Here is a 27133-nt window from a genome sequence, read left to right as displayed (position 1 = left end):
CCATCGGCGGCCCTGTATGTATATAACCTTTAAACAGACATTTTCTGTTCTCAGAAGTTACTGGCAGTGCCTTTAGAGGTAAGTATCTTGGCAAGCAGGGGTTCCCCAGAGCTGTAATCAACACGAATTGGCTACGGAGACTCCCTGCTTTCCACCTTGTCAAAACAAGCAAACAACAACAAAACGAGGTAATGCCGCTTTAAGAGCACACTTGCAATCACAAGCACGGAATGAAAAGATGTTCCTTTTAAACTCTGACTTTTTGTTTGTGCTGCACAAATATTCTTGTTTTCCATCTTTTACAGGAAGGGTGATCGTAGCAACTGGGAATGGGGTGTACGTTCTAATTCCTTTGCCTTTGGAAAAACAGATTCAGGACCTGCTATCAAGCCGGAGGGTAGAAGAAGCTTTAGTACTGGCCAAGGGAGCCCGACGGAACATTCCAAAAGAGAAGTTTCAGGTTAGCTGCCCCCTACGCAAAGATATAGAGGGGTCTGTTCTTGTGAACACGAGCAATCGCTCCTAGAACTAAAATCAGACAATACTGTGATGGGGAGGTAGATCTTTTCTGCTTAGGTTAACTGTGGTGAAACCTGCCACTTACTGTATTAAGAGCTAAAATATCAGTTGATGGCCACAAAGTGGAAGGAGCCGTCTCAACATATTTTTTACACACGGTAACTGGCTTATAATTATTACTATTTAAGTGCAACGTTTAATTTCTTAATGTAATATGAAAATATCTAAAGGGGTTTTTTTTCAGTTGGAGGAGCATTTTAATTTATACACTTGTCTTCCAATTTTAAAGTAGTACTTGCCTCTATCCACCATAAAAAATAAATATTTATTTTTTTACCATTGCAAAGTCTTTTTGTTGCTGATTTTAGCAATCCTACCCTTATTAAATTGTCATTGGATTGGGAGGTTAAAATGTCCGCAGCCACTAGTACTTGGTAAGACAACAAAATTGAATTAGAGTCAAAAGTTGGACTAGATAAGCACAACATGAACAACTTATATTGTGACTTCATTTAGTTAGTGTGGTTTTTTTTGTTTGTTTTTTGTGGAATAACGACTTTAATTGTTTGGCTACAAATAACCTTTCAAAAACAAGGAGCAACCCTAAGACATCCTTTCCACAAAAAAGGATTACATAATGATCATATAAAGTTGTATCTGGTCGTCGGGAAAACATTTTAAAGATGAAAAAATAATATTAAAAAATGTAACAATAATCGGCTGGTTTTCTTAAAAAGGTTTCATGAAAAATGAAGCACCTTTGAAAATGGCCAACATTTTATTATTCTTTTTCCCCCCCCATTTTACTTTGGAACACAAATTAGAAGTAACAAATCCTCCCACCTTTTTAGCTGTTATTCTGTGTTGATTTCCCAGTGCCTAATGAAATCAAAATTCCTGCTGAGGCAGCTTTATTACTAGCCAGTGAGGGGAGGGTCCTTTTTACACAAGCATACAACACTCTCTTTGGGAGCCCTGAGCAGCCACCAGGGACTTCCCTGGTTAATATCTTACGAAGCAGGGTGTGTCCAGTCTTAAGTAATTGGTGGTTTGGCTCTCCTTGTTCAAGTTGGATGAAAAAAGACTTCATTGGGGGAATTGCTACTTTAAGCATTATATGAAAATGTTGACTTTCCGTAAAGGAGAAAATAGTGTCCGTCGTGTACATGCCTGAAAAACTGAACGTTCTGTGATTGGGGGTGTCTAGGGTTTCCAGGTGTGCGGTATTGAACCGGACAGCCCGGTGTTTGTACCGTAAAAAATGAGAGATAATACCAGACATGTATGTGTGCGGGGGGGGGGGGAGGTGGGGGGACATGTATGTGTCCGGTATTACCTCTCTGGACTTAGAAACCAATTGCGGGATTTCCCCCGGGAAGGGAGAGAGCAGGGCTGCTGGTTCTAGGGGGCTGGGCAGATTCCTATATCCAGATTGGATGCTGCTGTGTTATGCAGCCAATAAGGAGGTGGCAGGAGCCTGGGGGTGGGGCCAAACAGCGGAGGAAAAGCATGGAGCAGAGAGAGAGGTGAGACTGTGTACTGCCTGTATTTGTTCTGGTGTGTGTATGTGAGTATTTGTACGTATTTGTACTGTTTGTGTGTGTGTGTGTGTGTGTGTGTGTTTGTGTGTGTGTGTGTGTGTGTGTGTGTGTGTGTATATGTGAGTATTTGTACGTATTTGTACTGTTTGTGTGTGTGTGTGTGTGTGTGTGTTTTCTCTGGCTGTTCTGTAGGGGTGATAATGACAGGGAGGGGGTGTGAGGGAGGATGAAGGGAGGGGGGGTGAGGGAGGATGAAGGGAGGGGTGATAATGACGGAGGGGGGTGAGGGGATGAAGGGAGGGGGGTGAGGGGATGAAGGGAGGGGGGTGAGGGGATGAAGGGAGGGGGGTGAGGGGATGAAGGGAGGAGGGTGAGGGGAGGGGGGGTTGGGCGAGAGGATGAAGGGAGGGGTTGAGAGAGAGGATGAAGGGAGGGGGGTTTGAGAGAGGATGAAGGGAGCAGGGGATGAGAGGATGAAGGGTGGGGGGGGTGAGAGGATGAGGGGGGTGGGGGGTGAGAGGATAATGGGAGAGAGAGGATGAGGAGGGGTACAACAATCTTGGAATTTGTGGGAGGAGCATTAAGATCAGTATTGCTCGCCATGCACAGTATGACTGTAAGTAAGTTATTTATAAATGATCCTGACCATTACATCATTAGTTTGCACTAGTTCATATTTTATTTCCGAAAAAAATCCTCGGAAGGGCACTCCCTCCCAAGACTCCTCCCCAGACTTTTTACGAAACAGAATATAAATTGGTGCAAATTGCTGAATACTTGGAGTGAAATTTTGAAAAAATTACATAAGTCAGGTCATTTATAAATAACCTTCTTCCCCACCAACGATTCTCACGCACGTCGCACCTTTCATCATTGTGTCAAGTATTTTTGGACAAGCCACCTGGCAATCCTACGTGGTGTCATTTCTATGTACTTGTTTTCAGCTCTGGCCTTTCCTTTGGTCACTTTGTAGGTGCTGTGCACATGCTGGGAACCTGAAGCAGTGTTGATCTAGGCACAGGGTTCCATGCATGACATCAGCAGCAGATATCCATTAAAACAAGAGTATGCCACAGGGAAACATGATTAGTCACAGATAGCATCTCTGGTGTATAACAGAACGGAGCAGTTATCTCTCTTTTTTTCACAGATTATGTACAGAAGAATCATGCAGCAGGCTGGATTTATACAATTCGCTCAGCTTCAGTTTCTAGAAGCAAAAGAATTATTCAGGTAATTTCAGTGTGTCCGAGTGAAACCTTTTTACATGTTTGCCTCTGTGATATTTTATTTTTACCATGGACACAATTCAGGTGACACTAGGTAGAATTGGGCAGCATGTAACACGAATGTAGGACTTTAATGTAACTAAAATGTTTTTTTTCTATTCTGAGGTGTAATCAATATTATGCATGCATAAACTTGTATATAAAACAGTTGTTAATATGCACAATCAGACTGCAGAAAACTATAGTCAATGTGCACAGAAATAGTTTGTAATACACAGACTTGCACATACAGTAAGCTCTCAGCTTGCGGTGTGCAGACCTTTTATTTATCTATAGTGCTGTCAGGGTGTTGCGTGTACAGACGTAGATATGCACAATTTTTTTTTTTTGCCAAAATGGCTAGAAGTCTGGAAATGTAGCTGAGGCACTCATCCAATGCTACAACTAAAAACATGTTCAGGCTGTTACAATGATTGAAGTCTGACGCAACCAGAGCAGTGGGTGGAGTGTTCTACCCCTGCAAGCTCTATAAGTATGTTTCATGTGCTATTTTGCTGTGTTAATGTAAGACACTGGAATATGTCTACTCCTCACCATGTGTTGTGGAACCAGATAGCATCTAGCTACAGTTGCAAGATGCCTTCCTGATGTAGTCAATTCTGCTGTGGCCGGAGGGCGTTTTGTGGCACCATTTAGTAAATCTCCCCCTATATTCTATCTGCAGACAGCATCCTCCGTGGCAGAGGGGTCAACGCGAAATAAATGGGCACATGCATGTCTGTGGTTTGTATGTGCTTCGCACATATTTAAGTGTTTATTTAGTTTGATCATGTCTTTGCAGAAGCAGCCACCTTGATGTCCGCGAGCTGATCTCCCTTTACCCCCTCCTGCTGCCATCTTCCTCTGCATTTATGCGCTCACACCCGCCCCTGCATGAGTACGCTGACCTCAACCAGCTCACTCAAGCAGATAAGGAGAAGGTGGCCAAGTGCAAGCAATTCCTCATGAGCTACCTGAGCGAAATCCGCAGCACCGAGGTTGCAAACGGTTACCAGGAAGACGTGGACACGGCCCTGCTGAAGCTGTACGCAGAGGCCGATCACGAGAGCTTGCTGGACCTGCTGGTCTCGGACAACGCCTGCGAACTGGCAGATAGTGTAGCCTGGCTAGAGAAACACAAAAAGTGAGTATTAGGGCTTTGGACTTAAGGATGCAACATTAGTCAGGGTCCTTTTTTTAAAAAAAAAATTGCTTTAAAAAATAAAATAATAAAGTTAGATATTAATTCTAGCCAGGACCCTGAAATACACTGCATGTCCTCACATGTTGCCTCCAGCTTTACCCTGCCCTTTGCCTGTAAGAGGACCTGGAAGGGAAGGGCATTTTGTCTATGGCAAGTGCTGTTCAATTCATTGCAATATCACACAAAACAGAGGAACTAAAAGCAGTCAAACCCCACCTATGTGTTATCTTCTATTTACAAACTAACTGCGCATAGTCTGATTCTTTTCAATAACGACTACGCCATATATATTTGACTCCTTGAATATGTTATTGACATTAGTTCCTTTGGTCATTTTGGTGTGCACCTTTAATCAACCTGAGATGATGAACGAGGTTCAATAAGTGAAGCACTAGGTTATTGTCTAAATTATTTTTTTCAACACAATAGGTACCAGCCATGCAGGGTGCTACATTGACTTATGGAGTACTCTGTTTCACTGTTAAAGGTCCCCATAATGTGTATAGAAATAATCAAAATTCTATTGTTTTTCCTTATTTCAGATATTTTGCACTTGGTCTGCTGTATCACTACAACAAACAGGATTCGGCTGCACTTCAGGTAACTTTGTTATGTACTGAAATTGGCATTCTGTAATTCAATTCTGGTAATTTGTCAATCAAAGCTCTTTAACAAAGAGCATGGCTACGTCTTCTTTTGCTTCCAACAAATAAACATCGACAATGGGATGTACCTTGTTTGGTGGATGATATGACGGTCGGGAAAGTCCACTATCCACCAGATTGAGTCCGTCCATCTCCACCAGCAAACCCTTCCTCCCATTCACGATTGTCAGCTCTAACTAATAATCTGTCTCTAGCATGGTTAGTGTTCTGTTTCATGTTCACCTGCCTGTGGCCAGCACTCACCTATAATAAGTAAATATCTCTCTTGTTTTTCGAAATTACACATGGTCTTCAATATTATGATATTATATCTGTCACATTTTAATACTTGTTGTTATTTGTTTAGGTTTTTTTTTTGTATTTTGTTCACATTCACTAGTTTTGATGCCTGTGAGATGTGGAGATTAGGAATGTAAACCACATGAGATTTTTGTTGCATTTATTACTGTATTTACACAGGTTTTAGTCATTGTGTACTTTGTATGCAAATTGTAAATAAAACATCTTTCTATTATTCCAAGAATAAGCAAACACCGGCATACTCTACACCCCCCCAAATGCAACGTCGGTGTGTAATATCACAGCTTTTATCTTTTGTATGTTAACGCCAGTTTGGATGCAATACTCTGCATCGTAGCTAAATGGGCGGGATAGTTAATACATATGATTTTAAAAAAAAGTTGATGTAAGTGGTCACCTGTCCATGTTTTACTGCTGATTTCACAGATGTGGGTGAGAATCGTGAACGGTGACCTTGAAGACAACACACGCCCAGACCTGTTTGAGTATGTTGTGGATTTCCTGACCTTCTCCACAGACCTGGAGCTGGTGTGGCAGTACGCAGACTGGGTTTTGCAGAAAAGTGAGCAGGTTTGTGGTTCTCTTCAGAATAGATTGAGGCCAATTAAGACCCATCAAGATGTGGAAACAGGGTGCTATTCTGTTGGTACAGTGTCTTCCACAGTTAAGGTATTACATTCTGGGCCAAAACTATGTTGCATTTGCGAAAGTGCCACTGTTCAAAACAAAACAATTTAGATTTAGACAAATTTTGTTTTTAATGTGTGTAATTTGGAATGCTCCAAATAATTCCCAGGACTCCAGCATGTACCTGGCGCCCCCATGGGTTATTGAGTGGCGGATCGTGGCTGGCACAGCTCACTGGTTTGGGGCAGTCCACAGAAAGGGAGGGATGAGCCACGCTCTCGGATGTGGGTTGGCCTGATCCTTCCTCCCAGCTGTCCTGATTACTTGTCACTGTCGTTGGTTCACTGTGGCCCTAGGTATGACAATTACTTCTATTTAAATGAACAGTCCCATGTAGGACCACCGTAAACTAATGGTAGTGGCGTATTTAACACTTTCACCTTTAATGAGTTGCTATGTAAAATGTACCTTATTGACACATATAATACACATACACATGTTATTGACACATATAATACACATGTAGATTTTGCCTGACAGGTAAAATCTTTCTAAAACAATTAAACATAAAGTAATAAATACATAATAAGCGAATCAAAGTTAGTTTGGAAACAAAATAATTAATAACAATCGCTGTGCTACAAATCAGTTTACAGTACATGAAGATTTTTGTAGGCTTACCCATCATGCTTTTATATATGCACAGTGCGATGCTCTAAGACCAGGCAGCACCATGTCTTTTAGAAGCTCGCTGTTAAAGATGCAATCTCTCCTAGAACCAACATGAATTAATTCCAGTGACATGTTTAAGGGGTCTCATCTGGGTAACTGATACCTCTTTTACCCATATCTGACACCTATAAGTATCTTTTAAAGTTAGGCCGGGAGGGGTCTGATTTCCTCTGGTTGCTGCCTTGTGTCTGATGTCACTGTGTGCTGTCGCTGTGTTACCAGCAAGAGTCCCACCTCCCCTTAACTTGATTGGCTCTCTGAGTAAAGGGTTTGGATAAGGGGAAAGAAAACACTTGATTGATAAACACTTCCCCATTCAGAGGCCCCCTAGAAATTCAGTGGGCTGACTATGTGGGATTGCACCTTTTTAAGTGAATTAGGTTTTGTTCGTGAAACAGACTCGGATTTTATGAAGCGTGTAGGTAAAAAGCTTACCTTGTCCTTTTTATATATGTAAAGCAAACGTAGAGATTGCGCAGAATAAAAATAAACGTCAGTAGCCTGAAAGATTGTTACTTTTGCTGATTAGAGACAGGGCAATTGTCCATGTGTGGCTCCTTAACCCTTTCACTGCCAGAGGAGCTAGCAACGCATTTGTTGGATAATCTGGTGCAGGCCCTTCTGGCAGTGAAGGGGTCAATCTTTTCGGAGACTGCATGTAGTTATGCTGCATGACGTGACCTCTCATTTTGATGCCGTTGTTCCGAATTGAAGGAAGTTGGAGGACTCTGGAATCAATCAAATCTTTGGACATGGTATTAGATAATTAATATCAATGCCATTAATGATATGGTCTTCAAGAGAGTATAAACTGATGATCATTTAGTATTAACCAGGACTTGCTACTAATTGATTTTAAATTAATGTATTTCAGCTCTTTTTTATTTGTGTGACATGTTATGTCTCAGGGGGGGGGGGTATAAAGGGACCCTCACCTGACTCATTACTCCCTGAGAAAGCACCAACTTGTGCGAAACAAGTGGGAGAGCTTTTTTGTCTTTTTGTTGCTTGTATTTAGCATGATGCAATAAAGTCGTTATATTTTGTCAGTATCTGGTGAGTTGCTTCCTAATCTGGGTTCTACGATTTAGCACCGATCTTTTTCTACTCCTTTGCTTAACAGCCACACATTGCCTACTTTTATACTAAATACCTCGTGTAACCACTGTACTGTACATGCCTCTCGCATGTCACACATGTTAGTCCCCAGCCTACTTCTCTTCTGTATCTTGTCTCTAGTTTCTGTGTACAACAAAACACAGTTTCTGTGTAAATACAAGACATTGATTCTGTGTACAAGCAAGACATGCTGTTTCCCCCACAGCACAACTTAAGTGCTATTTTCCTGACAACAAAACAACAATTTTCATTATATCCAGTTATATTTCCTGTTCACTATGGGAGTGGGCACCGTAGGGTTAACTCTTTCCCCAGGTGAGTAGGACAGGAAATGTAATTCTTGCAGGTAGGCCATAAAAGGCCCCTCCCACTACCTGCAGATAGTCTTTTATCCGGTCCTACAGCTAGGAGTAGAGTTTGTTATTTTTTAATAGGATTCACTGGACTGTAGCTATTGCAGTCAAGGCAGGGAGTGTCAGCCTCTCTTCCCCATAAGCCCTGTTTGACGTACAGTGGGTGGTAGCAAGACGGGCGACCCGACAGTACCGCAGATGCGTCTTTGAACGCAGCGGGCAGACAGCAGGGCTGTAGAGCGGATCGAAGGCACAAATTATTACCTCACAGGCGTCTGAGAACGCAGCGGAGTGGGGGGGAGACAGACCAGCAAGGTGTCCCATGTAAGTGCATAGCGCGTGCACGTTCGAACGTGCGTGCGCGCGCTACGATCCCAGAGGCGGGCGCGTGTGCGCAAGAGCCAAGCGCACTGATTGGACGCATTGACGCTGACGCAGCATAGAATGCTTGGCAGACAGGAGAAATCAGTTGCAAGAAGCTGAAAGAAGTTTGGAAGCTGGAGGAAGTAAAGGGTGACTTACAAAAATTAGATGAGTCCTTAGCTTAGTTTTCTAGAGAATAAAAGAGAGTTGATATCATGGAAGTGAAAAAAGTATTGTTTTTTCACCTTAGTACTATGTTTATACAACCGGAAGAAGGAACGTCTAAGGGGTCGGTAGAGTCCCTGCATCAAAATAAAAAGGCTGCTAAAAAAAACTAAATGGTGTGCAGCATGTGAAAAGCCAGCGTTGGAAGCCAAGAAGCTTTGTGCGGACTGCCTTAAAACGGCAACAGAAGAGTCAAATAAACAAATGAATACTTTCCTATCATGGATGAAAGATACAGTAAAGCAGAGGGTAGCGTCTGCGGTGCAACACGCAGTGAAGCCAGCGCAAAGGAGAGCATGGTCTCAGACCAGCCTGGATATAGTGAGAGACTCCTCATCAGCCGAATCAGAGATGATATCACCAAGCGTTGGAAGGGGAGTGTGATTCATCAGAGCAAGAAATGCAGGCTGAAGAATCAGAATTTAATTTAGAAATGGTGGATCCTCATATAAAGGCAATGAGAAAAACATTGGAAGTAGAGGATACAGAAGAAATTACCCAGAAATCAGAAATTATTTGGGACACGGCAGAAGAAAACCAGATATATTCTAATTCATCAAGTAATCAAAGATATGATACAAATGGAATTATCACAGCCGGATAGAAAATTAAATATTCCCAAAAAGTTTAACAGAATGTATCCTTTTGTACAAGAGGAGGTAAAATACTGGGAAGTCAGTCCTAAAATTGATGCAGCAATTTCCAGAATTTCAAGAAAAACAACTTTACCAGTCGAAGATGCAGCATCTCTCAAGGATGAAATGGATAAAAAGATGGATAGTGTTTTAAAAAAGGCATATGTGACAGCAGGTACAGCATGCATACCGGTGGTATCAACGACATCAGTATCAAGAGCAATGCGGATATGGATTGCTAATTTAGAAGAAGCATTAGAAAAAGGAGTGAGAACTTCTATTCTAAAAGCTTTGTCAGAAATCAGATGGGCAGCCGACTACGGAGCTGAAGCATCGCTGGATGCGGTAAGACTGGCAGCCAGATCAATGGCCTACAGTATACAGTAACTACAAGAAGAGCGCTATGGCTCAGACGCTGGATGGCAGACACAGCATCCAAGAACAGTTTATGTAATTGGACCTTTGAAGGAGAATTTCTATTTGGGAATAGATTTACATACACTTAGAAACAAAGCGTCGGGAGGTAAAAGCACGTTTTCACCACAAGAAAGTAGACATAGGAGATATGGCCCTACATTCCATCAGACGGGAAGAACACGGTATAGGGAAGCAAGAACATATTGTCCTGGAAGACCATTCTCAAGACAAACGTCATGGAGAGGCAGACAGAATAAGCTTTTGCGTGACTCCAGGGGGAGAGCTTTATTTCCCAGAGGGAAATTCTCATGAAGGTCTAGGGGTCCAGCGGCTTCCAATTGGGGGAAGACTGAGCCAATTCAAAGCAGCACGGACTCAATCAATAAAATACAGGTGGGTATTACAAATCCTTTCTTTCGGGTACCACCTGGAGTTCAAGAACATTCCAAGAGGGATTTATTCTTTTTTTGAAACTTATATTTTTATTAATTTTTACACACGAATGGGCAGGAGAAGGATACAAAAATCAAAAAAAGGGGGGGGGAAACATTTTGTGGTGAATTTCATTCAAACAACAACAGTCACATTACATATCATACAACTTTTTAGTAAACACCATATTTTACATTTAGCACTCCCAAATCCTCTCTCCCGGGAGTGCGCCCATATCCAGCATCCAAGGGCTCCCAGACCCTATCATACTTACTAGTGGCGTGGTTCAGAAATGAGGTAAGTTTCTCCCTTAATTGAACATCATTAAACCTTATAATAACCTCTCTTCTGGAGGGTGAGAGTGTCTTTTTCCACTCCGCTGCTACAGCGCATCTAGCTGCTGTTAGAATATGCAGAATCAATTTTTGTGTACAATGATTTAGATCTTCCATAGGTTTAGCCAAAATAATTAGAGTTGGGTGTAGTTGGATTTTGATATCTGTCACATCTTTTATTAGTTTCAAAACTGTCTTCCAATACTCCTGTGTTACTGGGCAGAATCACCAAATACGTGCCAAATCTCCTAATTGTCCACAACCGCTCCAACATCTATCCGAGGTCCCTGGGAACATCTGTTTTAGTCTTTTGGGGGTGTAGTACCAACGTTGCAAAATGTTATATATATTCTCTTTTGTTACTGTACATATAGAGGGTTTTACCCGCATTATCCCAGATATCTTCCCAGTCCTCTCTTGTTATTTCAGTCTGGAAGTCCAGAGCCCATTGGTCCATATATTTATGGTTTTGGGATATCTTTCTTAAGGATTAGCCCCTGGTACAGGGATGATATCAAACCTCTTTGGTATTTTTTTGTTTTACATAGATCTTCAAATTGTGTATATTTAGGAAATTGCTCGTCATGAAGGCCCTGGCACACACAATGTTGGACCTGCATATACCTAAATAGTTCAGTTTGGGGCAGACCATACTTTCTCATCAGTTTCCCAAAGGACATCAGTTTGTCCTTTTTCTAATAAATCTCCTGCCTCCAGAATTCCTCTCTGTTTTCAGACTTCAAAACCAAGACCCTGAAAACCTGGGGTAAAGCATGGATTACCGAACAGGGGCGAGAACCTAGATGGGGTCGACGGGGTAAACCATGGATTACCGAACAGGGGCGAGAGCCTAGATGGGGTCGACGGGGTAAACCATGGATTACCGAACAGGGGCGAGAGCCTAGATGGGGTCGATGGGGTAAACCGTGGATTACTGAACAGGGGCGAGAGCCTAGAGGGGGTCGACACAACCTTATATTTCTTTTTTGCCATCCGCCAAATTTTAAAGTAAATCCAATTACTGACGGTTCCAACTGCCTCCCGACTCCCGTCCCAGATCTGGACCACAACATTGACATCAGTCCAATCATTATTTTTTTTTAGAGAGCTCTCCAGGGCCACCCAGGCATGCACTCCTCTCGGGGAATGCCAGTAACCCATTTGTTTCATATGGAAGGCTATATAATATTTTCGAATATTTGGAACAGCCATACCCCCTCTTTCCTTGGCGTCCAACATAATTGACCTAGCTATCCTCGATTGCTTGTGTTTCCAAATAAACTGCATGATTCGATTCTGAGTTTTTTTAATATTTGAATGCGGGACAGCTACCGGTAATGTCTGGAAATAATACAAACGTCTAGGGAGAATATACAGCTTAACTGCGGTTATACGCCCTATCCAGGATATGCAATGAGAATTCCAGGCTTGTAGATCTTTTTTAATTTTGCAGAATAGATCAGGGTAATTATATTTATATAATGTGTTATAGCCTCTGGTGAGATAAATTCCTAAATATTTCAAATGGGTCTTTTTCCATTTATAGTCAAAATGTCGTTTAAGCACCTCAACCTCCTTTTACTTTAGCGTCAAATTTAAATCTTCTGTTTTTCCCATATTTACTTTATACCCGGAGAGCTCAACAAACCCCCGAAGGGTAGACTGCAAATTTGGGAGATATGTCAATGGGTTAGATATGGTAAGAATAACATCATCTGCAAACAACGATATTTTATTTTGATTGTATATTTGGGGAAGCTCTGATGGTGGCTGCTAGTGGCTCGATTTGTCAGGGCGAAGAGAAGGGGGGAGAAGGGACACCCCTGCCTAGTCCCATCCTTCATTGTTATTAGAGTTCCCTCTCCTCCTGGGATCTTCCGGGTAGCTGTTGGCGACTGATAAAGAGCTCGGACTCCCTGTATAAAGACTCCGGAGAATCCAAATGCTTCTAATGTCTTATCTAGAAAGTCCCACCTTATCCTATCAACCGCTTTCTCCGCGTCTAGACTCGGCAGCATAGCTTTCGGTCTGGATTTATGTATTTGATCAATAACGTTGATAATTTTCCTTGTGTTATCTGGCGCCTGGCGCTCGCTCACAAATCCCACCTGATCATAGTGAATTAATCTTGGGAGTATTGGGTTCAGTCTGTTGGCTAAAATTTTGCTATAGATTTTCAAATCCGTGTTAAGTAGAGAGATTGGCCTGTAGCTACCACAACATAAAGGGTCCTTTCCTCTTTAGGGATCACCACTATATTGGCCTTCGTCATCTGTGGAGGAATCTGTTTTCCACTTAGGAAATCATTAAATAAATCCAACAGATGAGGTCCTAAAATTCCTATACATTTTTTGTAGTAGAGATTTGAGAAACCATCTGGGCCTGGGGCTTTCGATGGCTTCAAAGAGCCGACCGCTTTCCCCAGTTCTACCGGGGTTATTTTTGCGTTTAAAATCTTAAGGTCTTTCCCAGTCAATTTCGGGAGGGCGCAATCTCTCAGTCCTTAATCTTGTTCAAACCCGGGACTTTGGCATTCGGGATTGAGTTGTCTAGATCGTAAAGATCCGTATAAAATGTAGCAAATTCCTCTGCTATCTTTGACGGGTTGTAGGTCACTCCCCCATTTTTTATTCTAATAGCGGGGACCAAGGCCCTCGTCTTGATCCCTCTACGTTTGCTTGCTAATAAACGATCTGCCTTATCACCCTTGTCATAGTACATCTGCCTAGTCCACTTGAGTGCCTTCTCTACATCCTTTAGTTGTAATCTCTTAAATTCCTCCCTTGCCTGGTTCAGAATTTTATATACTTTCCTCTACGGGTTTTTTTTATGTGAGCTTTCTAACTTTATAATTTTCTCTGTAAAAATGTTTTGTCTTTTCATTTTTATTCTCTTTCTGTATGATGCTATTGAAATAAGCTGTCCTCTAATGGTGCCTTATGTGCCTCCCACAGAATCGCTGATGACCCTACAGACCTTGTCTTGTCAGAGTCTCCAGTTTGTGCGCTAATCTCTGGATAATTTCGTAAAGAGTCATTCATCCTCCAATGAAACGACTAAATCTTGGCAAATGGTGGATCAACAGAATAGCCACTGGAGCGTGGTCCAACCAAGTAATAGGCCCTATTTCTGAGTGGACCAATACTTCTAGAATATTTGGAGATACAAAAATATTATCGATTCTAGAGTACGAGTCATGCAGGGGCGAGTAGAAGGAATAATCTCTCACTTGTGCGAGCAGCGCCAGGCATCTAACAGGCCAAATTCTTTGATTAGCAATCTAAATTTCTTTGCTACACTGTAAGTCATTGCGGAGTGTGAATGCCCTGAGGGTGTGAACTAGTCCAGATCCGGGTCTGGGACCATATTAAAATCTCCTCTTACGGTATATAGCTGTTCTTGGTTATCCCCCATTGATTCAATGTTTCCTTTAAAAAGTCAATTTGTCCCTCGTTAGGTGCACATATATCCACTAATGTAATATGTTGGCCTGCAAGAAGGCTGTGGACTACCAGTGATCTCCCTCCCTGGTCTCTCTTAACCTCCAATGTCTGGAACGGGATACCCTGTTTTATCAAGATCGCGACCCCCTTTTCTTACTAGTGAAAGACAAATAGAATGCGATAGGATATGTCCTGCTAAAAGATTTTGGGGGTTCTTGGCAGTCGAAATGTCTCTTGTAGAAAAACAATATCCGCATTTAACATTCTAAATTATTTTAGTCCCAGTCTACGCTTACTATTACGACCTTTGACATTCAGGGATACTAACATCAGTGGTGTTTGACTAGTAATTTCTTATGTCGTCTCTCTCTCTCGTGGGAAAGTTGTGAATGGAACATTTTAATGGTTGCCAGGGAGAAAGGGGGGGACTGAACTAAAAACAAAAAAAAGGGGGGGGTGTGATTTTCCCAAATCGGGAACTTGGAGGACAAAAAAAATAAAAATTAACTTGAAACATAAGATGAGTGTAACCAGCCACCCATCCCGGTTTTGCGGCCAGTCCCTACATGGGCTGGCCTGGCGGGCATATGGCCCTACTGGGGTTGCCCCAACATCAGGCATGCTATACTCCTTACTCACCCCCACATTCTGCCACTATTAAATTTCCACCTCCAAACTGCACCTTTGTTTTACCTTACTTGAGACCACCGTCATTGATTATTTTTCTCGGACCCACAAAAAGTTATTTCTTCTGCTCCAAACAGATCTCAGACTCTTCTATTCTCGGAGGGTCCTCTCTCCTCCGTAGAGTTAGTCTTGTTGTCCATAGAATAGATAAATAATCTCGATGGCCGGACTTGTAAGTCAAAAAGAGGGGGACAGAGGTAGATAAGACAAAAGAAAACAAAGCTCCAACTTGGGCTTCTTAGATGACCATGGTTTGTAGACTCATCCGTCGGGTAAACTCTCGTGGGCTCCAATGAACCCTATTAAGGCTTGGTGACCGTCATATAGAAATCACCCATAGAGCATAGCGGGTGCTCTGCCAGTTTTACTTATTCACTTCTCGGGTACTCGGACCCTCAGGTGACCCATCATCCAAGCCATTTTTCTGGGATCGGCTCAGTTGCTCCCTGCTTCTTTTAGGGTCGTCAAATCTTGGACCCAGCGCTCAGTGAGCTCTGTCAATTAACAGTTCCCTGTCTTATAGTTGGGGGTCAATTGAGAGAAACAACCTTTTAAGACAAGGTTGCAGTGCCTCCTCAGTCACGGACTCTGGGATGTGGCGGATTCGCAAATTTTGTCTGCGCTCCCTATTTTCTAAATCGTCCAGATTATCTCTCCTGGTTCTTACCTCCTCATTGAGTCTCAAGACTTCATTGTCCGTACTTATCTGTAGTTCTTCTAGCCAGGGTAGAGACTTCAGATTTGAGCTCCAGTACTGCTTTATCCAGGGCAGACTGGAACATGGTTTGCAGCGCCTTTAAATCTTGCCTTGTGATGGGTACTCCGCTCTCCTCTTCACCCTGCTTCTTTTCAGGGCTCAGTGAGGTGCGCTCCTGACCTTCCCCGTCGGCGCCATGTTGGATTTGTGCTCCGGCTGTCCCGGGCTGTTTGTGCCCGAAATGGGACAGATCCAGCACGCTTACCTTCCTTTTTGTTTTGAGGGGCATGTCGGATGGTTCCCCCGTCCTCTCCTGTTATTCTGGGGCCGTTACGAGGTGCCGATCAGAGTCTCTAGCTGTAAGTAGGCAGCGGCATGCACAGAGCTCATCAGCAGACGTGCGTGCATTGTGATGTTGCGTGGGCGCGCGCCCCCAAGGGATATATTCTTAAAGACAAAATAAACACAGATAAAACAGAAAATAAGTGAGTTTTATCCTGAAGGAGTTAGTACAGGCCAACGTAATAACACAGGTTCCTCAGACAGAGGAGAACAGGGATCTATTCCAAGATTTTTGGGGGTGGAAAAAGCATCAGGAGGTTGCAGAGCAGTATTGGATCTAAGAACCATAAATACCTACTTACAGGTAAGAAAGTTTAAAATGATTTTACTAAACCTCATCATCCAAGAAGTAAAACCAAACGGTTGGATGTTATTAATAGATCTAAAAGATGCCTATTTACACATCCCTATAGCAAAGAGACGTCAAAAACTCCTCAGATTTGCAATAAATCAGGAACACTACCAATATACGGCGCTGCCGTTTGGACTAGCAACATCTCCCAGAACATTTACAAAGGTATTGGACCCATTGATAGCAGAATTAAGAAAAGGGGGCGTGGAAATGTATCCATATCTAGACGATATTCTGATAAAATCACAAGAACAAGAAAAACTACTACAAGACAGAAACATAGTCTTGTCTTTTCTAGAACATCATGGCTGGATCATAAACGTCGACAAAAGCCAACTGGTACCAACACAGTCTTTAAAATTCTTGGGAGTTGAATTTCACACGGCAGGAGGAGAGGTGCGATTACCATATTCAAGGATCCAAGACATTGGCGTCCAGACAAGAACGCTCAGAACAGCGAACATCTCTTCAGCAGCAAACTGCATGGGACTCCTAGGAAAATGTTACTTCAACACTAAATGTAGTAAAATGGGCAGGTCTACACAAGAGACCATTACAACAACATTTATTACAGCAGTGGAACGGAGATCCCAAGGATGTAAAACAAGAAATATACATATACCCACACACACAACTAAGATGGTGGGAAAATGCCCCAAACCTATTAAAAGGACATACGTTACACCAGATACAATTGGTAACGATCACCACAGACGCAAGCAGCACAGGGTGGGGAGCCCAGATGGGAGACATACTGGTGCATGCTACTTGGACAACCAAAGAACAGCAGTTACCGTCAAACCCGCTGGTACTCAAGGCAGTGCAGAAAGCACTGGAAGCATTCCAAAGCCAGGTAAAGGATGGAAATATACAAATAAAATCCAACAGGGCCGTGGTAAAATATATAGCCAAACATGGAGGAACAAGGAGCAAAAGACTGATGAAACTAACATCAGAGATTCTATCATGGGCAGAAGGCTACTGTATGTTACAGATATAACAGTCATACATGTTCCAGGGCCAGAAAATATTACAGCAGATTTTCTCAGTCACAACCTAATTCACCCGGGAGAATGGTCATTAGACAACCAAGTATTCTGCAAGTTGGTAAAACGTTGGCGGCAACCAAAAATAGAACTGATGGCTACTCGCCAAAACAAAAAGGTGGAGAATTATTGTGCAAGGCACTTTCATCCCAGTGCAAGGCACACAGATGCCCTCAGTTTCAAGTGGCAGTTCAAAGTGGCATATCTGTTTCCTCCAATTCCTCTTATTTCAAAGATAGTGAGGAAGATCAGGAGCGATCAAGCAGAGGTGATACTGGTGGTACCATTTTGGCCGAGGAGACCATGGTTTGCCCATCTCATAAACATGGCAATAGACACAGTGGCATCTACCAAATGTCAGGGGACTTATACAACAAGGACCAATATATCACCCAAAGCCCAAAACAATTGGCCTTGGCGGCTTGGAGATTGAGAGGAAGACATTGAGAGAAAAGGGATGTTCAGATAGGACAATTAAAAACTCTGTCAGAAGCAAGAAAGAAGTCTACATCAATGGTATACTACAGAATTTGGTTATGCTTCAGAGACTAGTGTGTGAAACAGAGACAACAGGTTTTTTTCTCCAAATACTGTGACACGAGTAGAATTCCTACAGGAAAGGCTTGATAGAGGCTTCAGTTTATTGAAGGTGCAAGTTTCTGCGTTGTCACCACTGTTAGAGAAGAATCTAGCAACTGAAAGACTCGTTATTTGTTTTTTTAGAAGCGGTCAAGAGTTTAAGACCACAAATCAAGAATAGAGTGCCAGCATGGGATCTATCACTAGTACTGGATGTTCTCACAATGCATCCCTTCGAACCTATAGATTAAATACCCTTGAAGTTACAGTATCATGGAATGTTGCATTCCTGATGGCTATTACATCAGCAAGAAAAGTGGGAGAATGACAAGACTTGTCTTGTAAAGAACCGTTTCTGGTCATCCACCAGGATAAAGCAGTGATGCGACCAGTGTACCAATCTTACCGAAAGTAGTTTCTCAATTTCATATAAACCAAGAAATTGTAATTCCTTAATTTTGCACAAAACCAGGTAATAAGAAAGAGAGATTGCATAATCTTGACGTAGTGAGGTGCTTGAAAGCCTATATTGAGAGGGTGCAAGACATAACGTCAGATAGGCGGTTTATCATTCCAGAAGGACCAAGGACGGGGCAAGCGGCATCCAAAGCAACAATATCCAAATGGATTGTATCATGTATCAGAAAATCGTACGAAAACAAAGGACAGAATCCACCATTGAATTTAAAGGCAAACTCAACGAGAGCCATAGCCACATCGTGGGCATTCATGGCACAAGCTTCACCGGCACAAATCTGCAAGGCGGCAGTGTGGTCCTCATTTAACACATTTATGAAGTATTACAGTTTGGACATTCAGGCTTCAGCTGACGCAAGCTTTGGTCAAAAAGTACTACAGTCTGTAATAAAATGAAGTGGAAGACTGTAATAAATAAAATGGTTGAAACTGATATTGGTATTTGGGTTTTGATTTCCCTCACTAAATAATACTGCTGGGGTATGTCCCTTCGGTGCCCACTAAAAGGGTGAACAGGAAAGGAGAAAATTTAACCAACTTCCTGTCATTGTCTTTTCCTGGAACCCTGGCAGTGGGCACATAGTTACCCTCCCTATGTATATCAGTTGTATTTTTCAGCTATGGCAGAATCCAAAGACTATCTGCAGGTAGTGGGGGGGGGGGGGGGGGAGGGGCCTTTATGGCCTACCTGCAAAAGTTCAGTTTCCTGTCCTGCTCAGCTGGGGATAGAGTTAACCCTACGGTGCCCAGTGCCCTGGTTCCAGGAAAAGAAAATGACGGTCAATTGGTTACATTTTCTCCTTTCTTATATGATGTCCAGTTGTCCAGCTGCATCCTTTGTAAAGACTTGTCACATGCCTCACTTACCTGACCCTAACCTTTTGCTGCACAGCAAGGTTCTCCTCCAAACAGCCTGGCTAAATAGTTTTATATTTTGGGGTCGTTGTCTCTGTAAGGGTCATATAGTCCAATGCGGACAGTGCAATATTCACTGTACATTTCTTGCAGGTCGGTGTTCACATTTTTACAAAAAGAACGACAGAAGAACATCTACGGAATGGCTTCTGCCCAGATACTGTCGTGTGCCATCTCGGCAAATATCCCAAGGCCCTGCTCAAATACCTGGAGCATTTAGTTTTGGAGAAGAAAATACAGGTAACAGCCCTAGCATGCGTTGCACGACACAGAGATAGCAGACTAGGAAAGCATAGTAATTGGAAGATGAAGAGGCTCATTAAACAATGCATCGCTGCTTGTTACAGTAGGACCACTCAGCTTCTTTGCCCATATAGAATGTGTAAATGATATCCATGTTTGACATATGCTCAGTTGATAATACAATCAAGCTTCCCTGCTCCCAAGTGCAGTATCCCAGTGCGGGTTTCACTCTCGCATGTGTATGGTCTCTCCTGTTTCTCTTTTTATTGGGGTCTAATGTGTGTATTTGTTAAGGTTTTATAGAGAGTGTTTTATCCCACTGGGTCTGTACTCACTCACTGGGGGTTATGCACTAAGAAGTGATAAGTGCTTTTAAGTGAGATAAATGCCTTTATAGCGTGATACTGTCTGCTATGAGATTCACAAAGCAGTGATAAGTGCTTTTAAGTGGGATAAAAAGCCATTATAGCACGATATTGCACTGTTATCACTGCTTTGTGAATCTCACAGCAGGCAGTATCACACTATAAAGGCATGCATCTCACTTAAAAGCACTTATCACTGCTTTGTGCATAGCACCCAGAAAACCCACTTATCACTGCTTAGTGCATAACCCCCACTGTATGTTATACTGTTTCCATGGGTCGTATTTGATTCCTCCATTATTTCCTCGTTCATAGATTTACTGCTACCTACCACATACAATAATCAATCCTACACATTTTTCCCTTCCTTTTCTTTGCAGCAGGGTCACTTTCATTGTATGTTTTTGTTACTGTTGTATGCCTACATAATAACAAAGCTTCTTGCAACATAATATAACGTTTGTCTCATGGGGATCGGCAATTTTTTTCTAAATACAATCAAAAGATCCTTAACTCCATGCTTAATAAATTAAGCATTTTTATTTTTTTAATCCAGCACAATATCAGTATTTTTAAACCACAGAGTATAGTTGCAGCTTTACAATAATCCCCAATGATATTTCTATGCCTGGAGGTTAATCAGATTGCACAGTCCCTCTGGCACTGATGGGATGTTGCTCACAATGTCTTTGTTTCACAAGTAGATGCGCTGTCAATCTGTCTCCCCTGTGTATAGAAGGAGAAGTATCACACCCACCTGGCTGTGTTGTACCTGAAAGAATTGCTGCACCTTAAGCGTGCTGTTGCTTCCGAGCACGTGGAACTGGAGGAGCTGCACAGCAAACTTCAGAATCTGCTTCGACAGTCAGACCTTTACAGGGTCCATCTGCTCTTAGGTGCGTACAGTGTGATCAGTGAAAGGAACGGAGGATTCATGGTGATAAGAGGTTACTTTGTTTAGGTCAGGCCGTATACGAACTGCTCGCAAATTATATAACTATTACTAGATCAGCCCATATGAACAAGTGGGAATGTGATGTAAATAAAAATGTCAAGATTGTGCTTGGTTAAGTATTTGGTCCGCGGTATTTTGGCAGAGTTCACAGGGCTACACATTATTGTGAAGATACCTATAAAAGGTCCTAACAAGGATGCTATCTCACACCCGATAGAGTTAAACAAATATACCCTAATTTGTCCGAGCGATGTTTGAGGAATTGCAATGACTACGGTCCTTTCCTACATATATGGCAGCTGTTTCGGCAGATTTTTTTTAAAGGAAATCTGTATATTCATTATGCTGTGACAAGATCTAGCTATTGATCCAAGGTGCCTGCTGTTGAATAATCCGATTCTAAGGCTACTACCTACTATACCAATCACACACATCCTAGTAGCAGTAGATTCTTGATTTGCATTATACTAGAAATAACCGCAAGCCCCTCCGCTAAGTGTGGTGCACAAAAGGGTATGGCACGTCCTGATAATAAAGAAATAACGTACATCAGTCATGAAGAGATGGACCAATTGAATAATATATGGTCGGATTAAATCAACTATGTTGTATGTTAGAAATTATTACTTAGTATTAGATATCATGTACATAAAAAACATGAAATGAGATTTTGTGGAAGGCCCATCTTAATTTTATTCCACTCTGCTACTTGTCTTTCTTATTTCAAGCATAGTTTTGACATGCGTACTATGTCTTGCATGTTTCACGGTTATTCTATCCCAAATGTTAAAAAAGATCATATAGTAATATTTTCGAACAATGAAAAGAATACAACAAACATTGCCATTTTGTGAATTTCAGGACCAGTGGGGTTAGTTGTTTTTATGGGCGTATAAAGCTTAATTTTCTAACCGTCTCTTGTCTACAGCAGCGGTGCGCAAACTGAGGTGCGCGCCCCCCAGGGGGGGAGTGTGATTTTTCTGGGGGGGCGCGGGCGGTTGCAGAGGCCCCTTGCTCTTCCCCACGGCATTTAAATTAAATGCCGGGGGATTGCGTGAGGCTTCTGCAACTCACTTACCTTGATTCTGAAGGCTGCTATGACACGTCACCATGGCAACGCGGCGTCAAATGATGCCATGTGACATCACGTCACAAGACCGTCACCATGGCAATGCGCCGTCAAATGACGCAGCGGGGTCAAGTAGCGTGACGTCACTTGTCGTGACGTCACTTGCCCTGGAACGTCATTTGATGCCGACACGAGGTAAGGGGGGCACAACTTTAATAGTTTGTGCACCCCTTGTCGACAGTATGTCTGTCTGTTTGTGGAGTAACCAAACTTTGGAAAATACACAATACATAAACATTTGTTTCAACCATGCAGGGGGCAGTATTTCTCCGGTTTCTTGTTTCTGATGCTAGAAAGAAATCTGTTTGTTTGCTTGTATTTTCACTGTGAAACCGCAGTATGGGGAAAGAGCTTGTTGCAAATAAAAAACTGAATATTTATCATATAAATTTACATTAAATATATCGTATTTCAGTAAACCCCCTTCCCATAATTTAACGTTTCGAAAATGTTATCACATTTAGGTTAAACACAAAAATAATATATGAGGGAAATATGGATACAAACTTTTTCTGTTAAACACAAATGATGAATTTAGTAATATACCTTTTGGGGGACCAACTTAATGCTTACAGTAAACAATACAGAGACCGTACAATGTAATTCTTCAGCTATAACATTGATCTGAAGAGCAACTGTGAGGTTTGAAAGTATGTGTACATGTGTACTACTTGTTTTGAATTTTTTCTTTGTGTTTTTGCTTTTTCACCAATTTATTTTAAAATATTAATATGACTGCTAACCTCTTTTGTCAGATAAGATCAAAGAGACAGATTTGCACCTGGAGCGGGCCATATTACACGGGAAGCTGGAGGAGCATGATCGGGCGCTGGACATATTGGTTCATCAGCTGAAAGACTTCGCTGCCGCTGAGAGCTACTGCGTGTGGAACTCTCGTAGCAGGGATGCCCCTTACCGGCAGCGCCTCTTCCACCTGCTGCTCTCCGCCTACCTCAGCCCTGCCTCTCCTGATAACGTACTACTCGTAGCCGCTGTGGACTTGTTGAATAACCACCCTGCCGAATTTGATGCTGCCAGCGTCTTGCGCCTGCTGCCCGAAACCTGGTCAGTGCAGCTCCTCTCCCCGTTCTTGGCTGGTGCCATGAGAGAGCATGTCCACTCGCTGAGGATGTCCCAGGTGGCGCTAGGGTTGGCGAGGGCAGAAAATGTGCTCTACAAGCACGAGAAGGTTTGTCCATATTTTTCCTTATCCGTTATTAGCATTATAATAATTAACATCACCCTAAAACCTTATCTTTTCTTTTGTGATGGATTGATGCTGACTCCGAAAGGTAATCAGGAAAACACATATTTGGACAGCTAAACCTAGTTCTCCCTCCTTGTGCTTGGTTTTAATAACATATAATTGTGCTTTTATTGCTGGCTTATGTAGAGTTACAGACAGAATTTTCAGATACATGTCTCTATACAATCTTATATTTTTACTTGTTGAGGTATAATGAGAAATGGGTAAATCCACGTGACCTAAAACTGTTTCAGATTACTTGACTACTAGATTATTAGTTTTTTATTTTAATTTTATACTGTTGTAAAATATCAGCATTTCAGACCACATGCATTAATTACAGTCAGGTTAAATTTGTTTCATATGTATATATCTTGGCATATACAGAAAGTAAGATGCCACTGCCTTATGTTGTTTCTTTTTGCAGCTGAACTTGAGGGAGAAGCCTGTGGTTCTCTCCGAGAAGAAACTTTGCCACGTATGCCGCAGCCCCTTCCAAGAACCCACATTTGTGAGGCACCCCAGTGGCCATATCGTTCACACCCACTGTGCTACAAATCACCACATTAATAGCAGCATCGCTGGCCACCTGCCCAGTCCTAGCAAACGAACTTGAAATAAGGTGATGGACCCAGTAGTATCTGCAGTATCTCTCTGAACGGACGTACATGGACCAGAAGTATCCCCTAAAAAACTGGGTGGCTTCAGCCCAACCTAATGTGAAACCAGTGCATTTGCCGGTTAGTGTCCAGTGGATATGTGGACAAAGAACATTAACCCTTTTACTGACTAGGACAGGCATTGCTAAGTTGCAGTGATAGAGGTTAGCCACCGTATTACTCTACATGGATCATACTTGTATACAAGCAGCTGTAAGGTCACAGTCCCTTAAGATGATCATCTTCTTAAACATATGTTGTGAACTTACGGGAGTAAAAAAAAAAACGCGGCTTTTTTTTTTTTTTTTTTTTTAATATTTGCACTGAAGATATTTTGCATACAATGTGACGGGAATGTATAAAGGAAAAAAATAGAAGACTTGTTCAGGTATTGGATCTTGTGTCTGTCTCGACAGGAGGTTGGTGTGGACTGCAGGTTTCCCTAGTGTGGATGTTGGTGGTCTCCACGTCTAATAAATCATGGATGCTGTGTTGTTGATGTTTTTGTGTACAAGGATTGCACTCTGCCACTACACTCCCAGGTGAGCGTTGAAGGGTCAGACCTTGCTCTGTTTATCATGTGACCGCATTCCATCAGGAGGTAAAGTTATTGTGGTCCATTAATGCCAAGATAAATTGAGGTGACTTAATTGTCTCATGCACTAAAATGGTCTTGTGTGCCGGGTTGTATAATGAAAGAGCTAATGCACCCTAAAAAGACTTTTAGAACCGTCTCGTTCCCTGTTCTCTTCTCTCTAATCAATTAATTTATCCGTCAGCTGCCATTCAACGGCATTGTTGGCTAGGGCTAATTTGCACATTGCTCAAATTTGCTAGCATATAGGAAATGAAGACATTTGGAATGAGGAGGTATTCTTAAGACCTTGTCTTACCCCTGATTTAGTATTAAAGAGGTCTACAATGTACTGTAACCCCGTTAATCATTGATGGGGTTCAGGGTCAGCTGTCCATGTGTTGCAACGTAATATACAGGTTGTGTTGAGCCTCCTATTTCTTTAACAACAGTTTATTGTAGCACTGCCTTTGTCCCACAAACATTCCCTCGAGAAGTATTTTCCCTTTCCAGATCAGGAGATCTGTTTACTTTTCGTTGATACGCACATCTTGTTTGCTAGTTATTAACAACTAATGATGCCCCTTTTGTGCAGTGATGGTCAACTGCCCTATCATACTCTGAGGTCGAAGGTTATGGCTGCATGCCTACACAATATACCATGTGCTCTATGCTTGGAGGAATGCATACAACTTTTCTTTTCTCTATAAATGTTGTTTTAATAAAGCACATTACTGCCTCAGAAAAAGCATTAACATTGTTTTTCTTGGAGCGGGAGAGAGTTTCCTGAGCAATATAAATTGAACATGCTGAGCTTCAAGATTAGGAAACCATGAAGTGTGTGATTCATATTCTCAAAAGATCTCAGATATTTATTAGCCAAAATAATAAAGAATAAAGTTTGTCATGGGGAACCTCTTGATTTCCGAGATACTCCTTTTTTTTTCCTTTTGTTAAAGGAGCATTTACTCAAAACATAACATAGATGGGAAGCAAGAGGTCTCTGCAGTTGAACAGTGTTAATTTCAGCTTGGGGATCCCCTGCTTCCTGAGACACACACCTCTGAAGGGGCTGCTGGTAACTCATGTATGTTTAAACTTAAAGGTTGCGCGGGCTAACAGGCTTCCTATTGGCCCGGGTGGCGGGGGAACCTTTAAACCACCATTTTGGTTGCCCAGCTGAGGTTCCAGTATGGCATTAAGCAGGGGTCCCCAGAGCGAAAAATTAACCCAGTTCAGCTACAGAGACCCCGTGTTCAATACCTAGTACCAAAACAAAACAAAACACAGAAACGCACCTTTTAATATTTGTGTTCGTTTCCTGATGTCACCACTTTCCGTTGGCCATCAGTGAGGCTGACACCAGTACCCATCTTGTGTTTCCTGGACAAGAATTCTTGTAAGTCAATTTCTATAGGACAATTCTCAGGAACCAAAGGGTCCCTAAGGTTTGGAGTGCTGCTGTTCTGCTCCGGAGGATCCCTTGTTTCCAATAAGGTCAACACCTGCACAAATAAACTCGCTGTAGATTATAGTTGTATAACTACATCTTTCCATTTCCCAAAAATATGGCCGCGCCTGCACTGCGCATCTGAGTGTGTTACTCTTAAATAGTTTTTGGACGCTGTAAATATACAATTCTATTTTCTGTACTTTTGCACTGAATAATAATCACCTTGGTTATGTAGAAAAGTAATTTTCTATTCATAAACTGCTTGTTGTGACCTTCGTTTTGTTTTGGAGTACAAAATATGCAGTGTTTTGCCTTAATCTCTTTATTGTGAAAGGTGCCAACAATGCATGGCACATCAACGCCACGGTCGCCCCCTGCTACTGAAGATAGATATGTTTTACGCTCGTTTCAACAAAGAGTCTAATTTGTTACAGGATTTGTACGTTTTGAGAAAAGGGAATAAAGAACAGTCATAAATTGCCAGCCTTTTTTTTTTTACCACTATTCTGCGCATGTTACGAGCACATTAGTCTCAGGTGTAGGCGCTTATTCATTACAGCGTAGTAGCTAGTTCTGCATATCTGATTCTCTGAACAATATAATTTTGCAGGAATTAGGAATGCAGTGTTGTCTGATTCATGAATAAATCCCCCTCTTAACAGCAGAATGCTAATGGCTGAGCAATACACTGCCAACACTAAAACATCAGAAAGATTGCAAGTACAGGCAAAGATTTGGGGTTTACATGTCCTAGCTGCTCTAAACTACACAAGTAAGGTCCGTGTCCACATTACCTTCATAACATATCACTAGTTCACCATGGCAAATTGGACAGCAATATTTTGATCTTTAAGAGACCTTGATCGGACAATGCCAGGAATGACCCTTTAATACTGACAAAATGTAGTCTGCAGACATGTTAAATCCAGGCACCTACTGTAATATGCGGGCTAATAATACTTCATGGCATATTAAAAATAGATGTTTCAGCGCCTAAGTGAGTTTATTAAGTTCTCTGATTATCTTATAAAGGTCACTTAGAGATTTGCAGCAAAGTATTGTTTCTATGTGTATTAGCATCAAGGGCCCTCCTTCAGCTCCCAGTGTTACAGTGTAGCACGCCAATGTTAGTGTAGCTTGCGAGTGTTACAGTGTAGCTTGCGAGTGTTACAGTGTAGCTTGCCAGTGTGGTGTAGCTTGCGAGTGTTACAGTGTAGCTTGCGAGTGTTAGTGTAG

At 42.1% G+C, this 27133-nt stretch overlaps 1 protein-coding gene across 1 annotated transcript in view; it reads left to right on the top strand.

Annotated features, from left to right (window-relative positions):
* Positions 1-26374, top strand: part of TGFBRAP1 (transforming growth factor beta receptor associated protein 1) — a 39458-nt gene extending 13084 nt beyond the window's left edge. The window contains exons 4-12 of the mRNA XM_075590434.1: positions 306-460; positions 3211-3293; positions 4131-4472; positions 5075-5132; positions 5924-6067; positions 19367-19513; positions 20618-20777; positions 22721-23154; positions 23639-26374. Coding sequence (XP_075446549.1) covers positions 306-460; positions 3211-3293; positions 4131-4472; positions 5075-5132; positions 5924-6067; positions 19367-19513; positions 20618-20777; positions 22721-23154; positions 23639-23827 — 1712 coding nt within the window. The 3' untranslated portion in view covers positions 23828-26374. The remainder of the gene's footprint in view (positions 1-305; positions 461-3210; positions 3294-4130; positions 4473-5074; positions 5133-5923; positions 6068-19366; positions 19514-20617; positions 20778-22720; positions 23155-23638) is intronic.
* The last annotated feature ends 759 nt before the right edge of the window (positions 26375-27133 follow it).

Source organism: Ascaphus truei, chromosome 3 (assembly GCF_040206685.1).
Source record: "Ascaphus truei isolate aAscTru1 chromosome 3, aAscTru1.hap1, whole genome shotgun sequence".
In the NCBI taxonomy this organism is placed as follows: Eukaryota; Metazoa; Chordata; class Amphibia; order Anura; family Ascaphidae; genus Ascaphus; species Ascaphus truei.
This window is presented reverse-complemented; position numbering and strand designations above follow the sequence as displayed.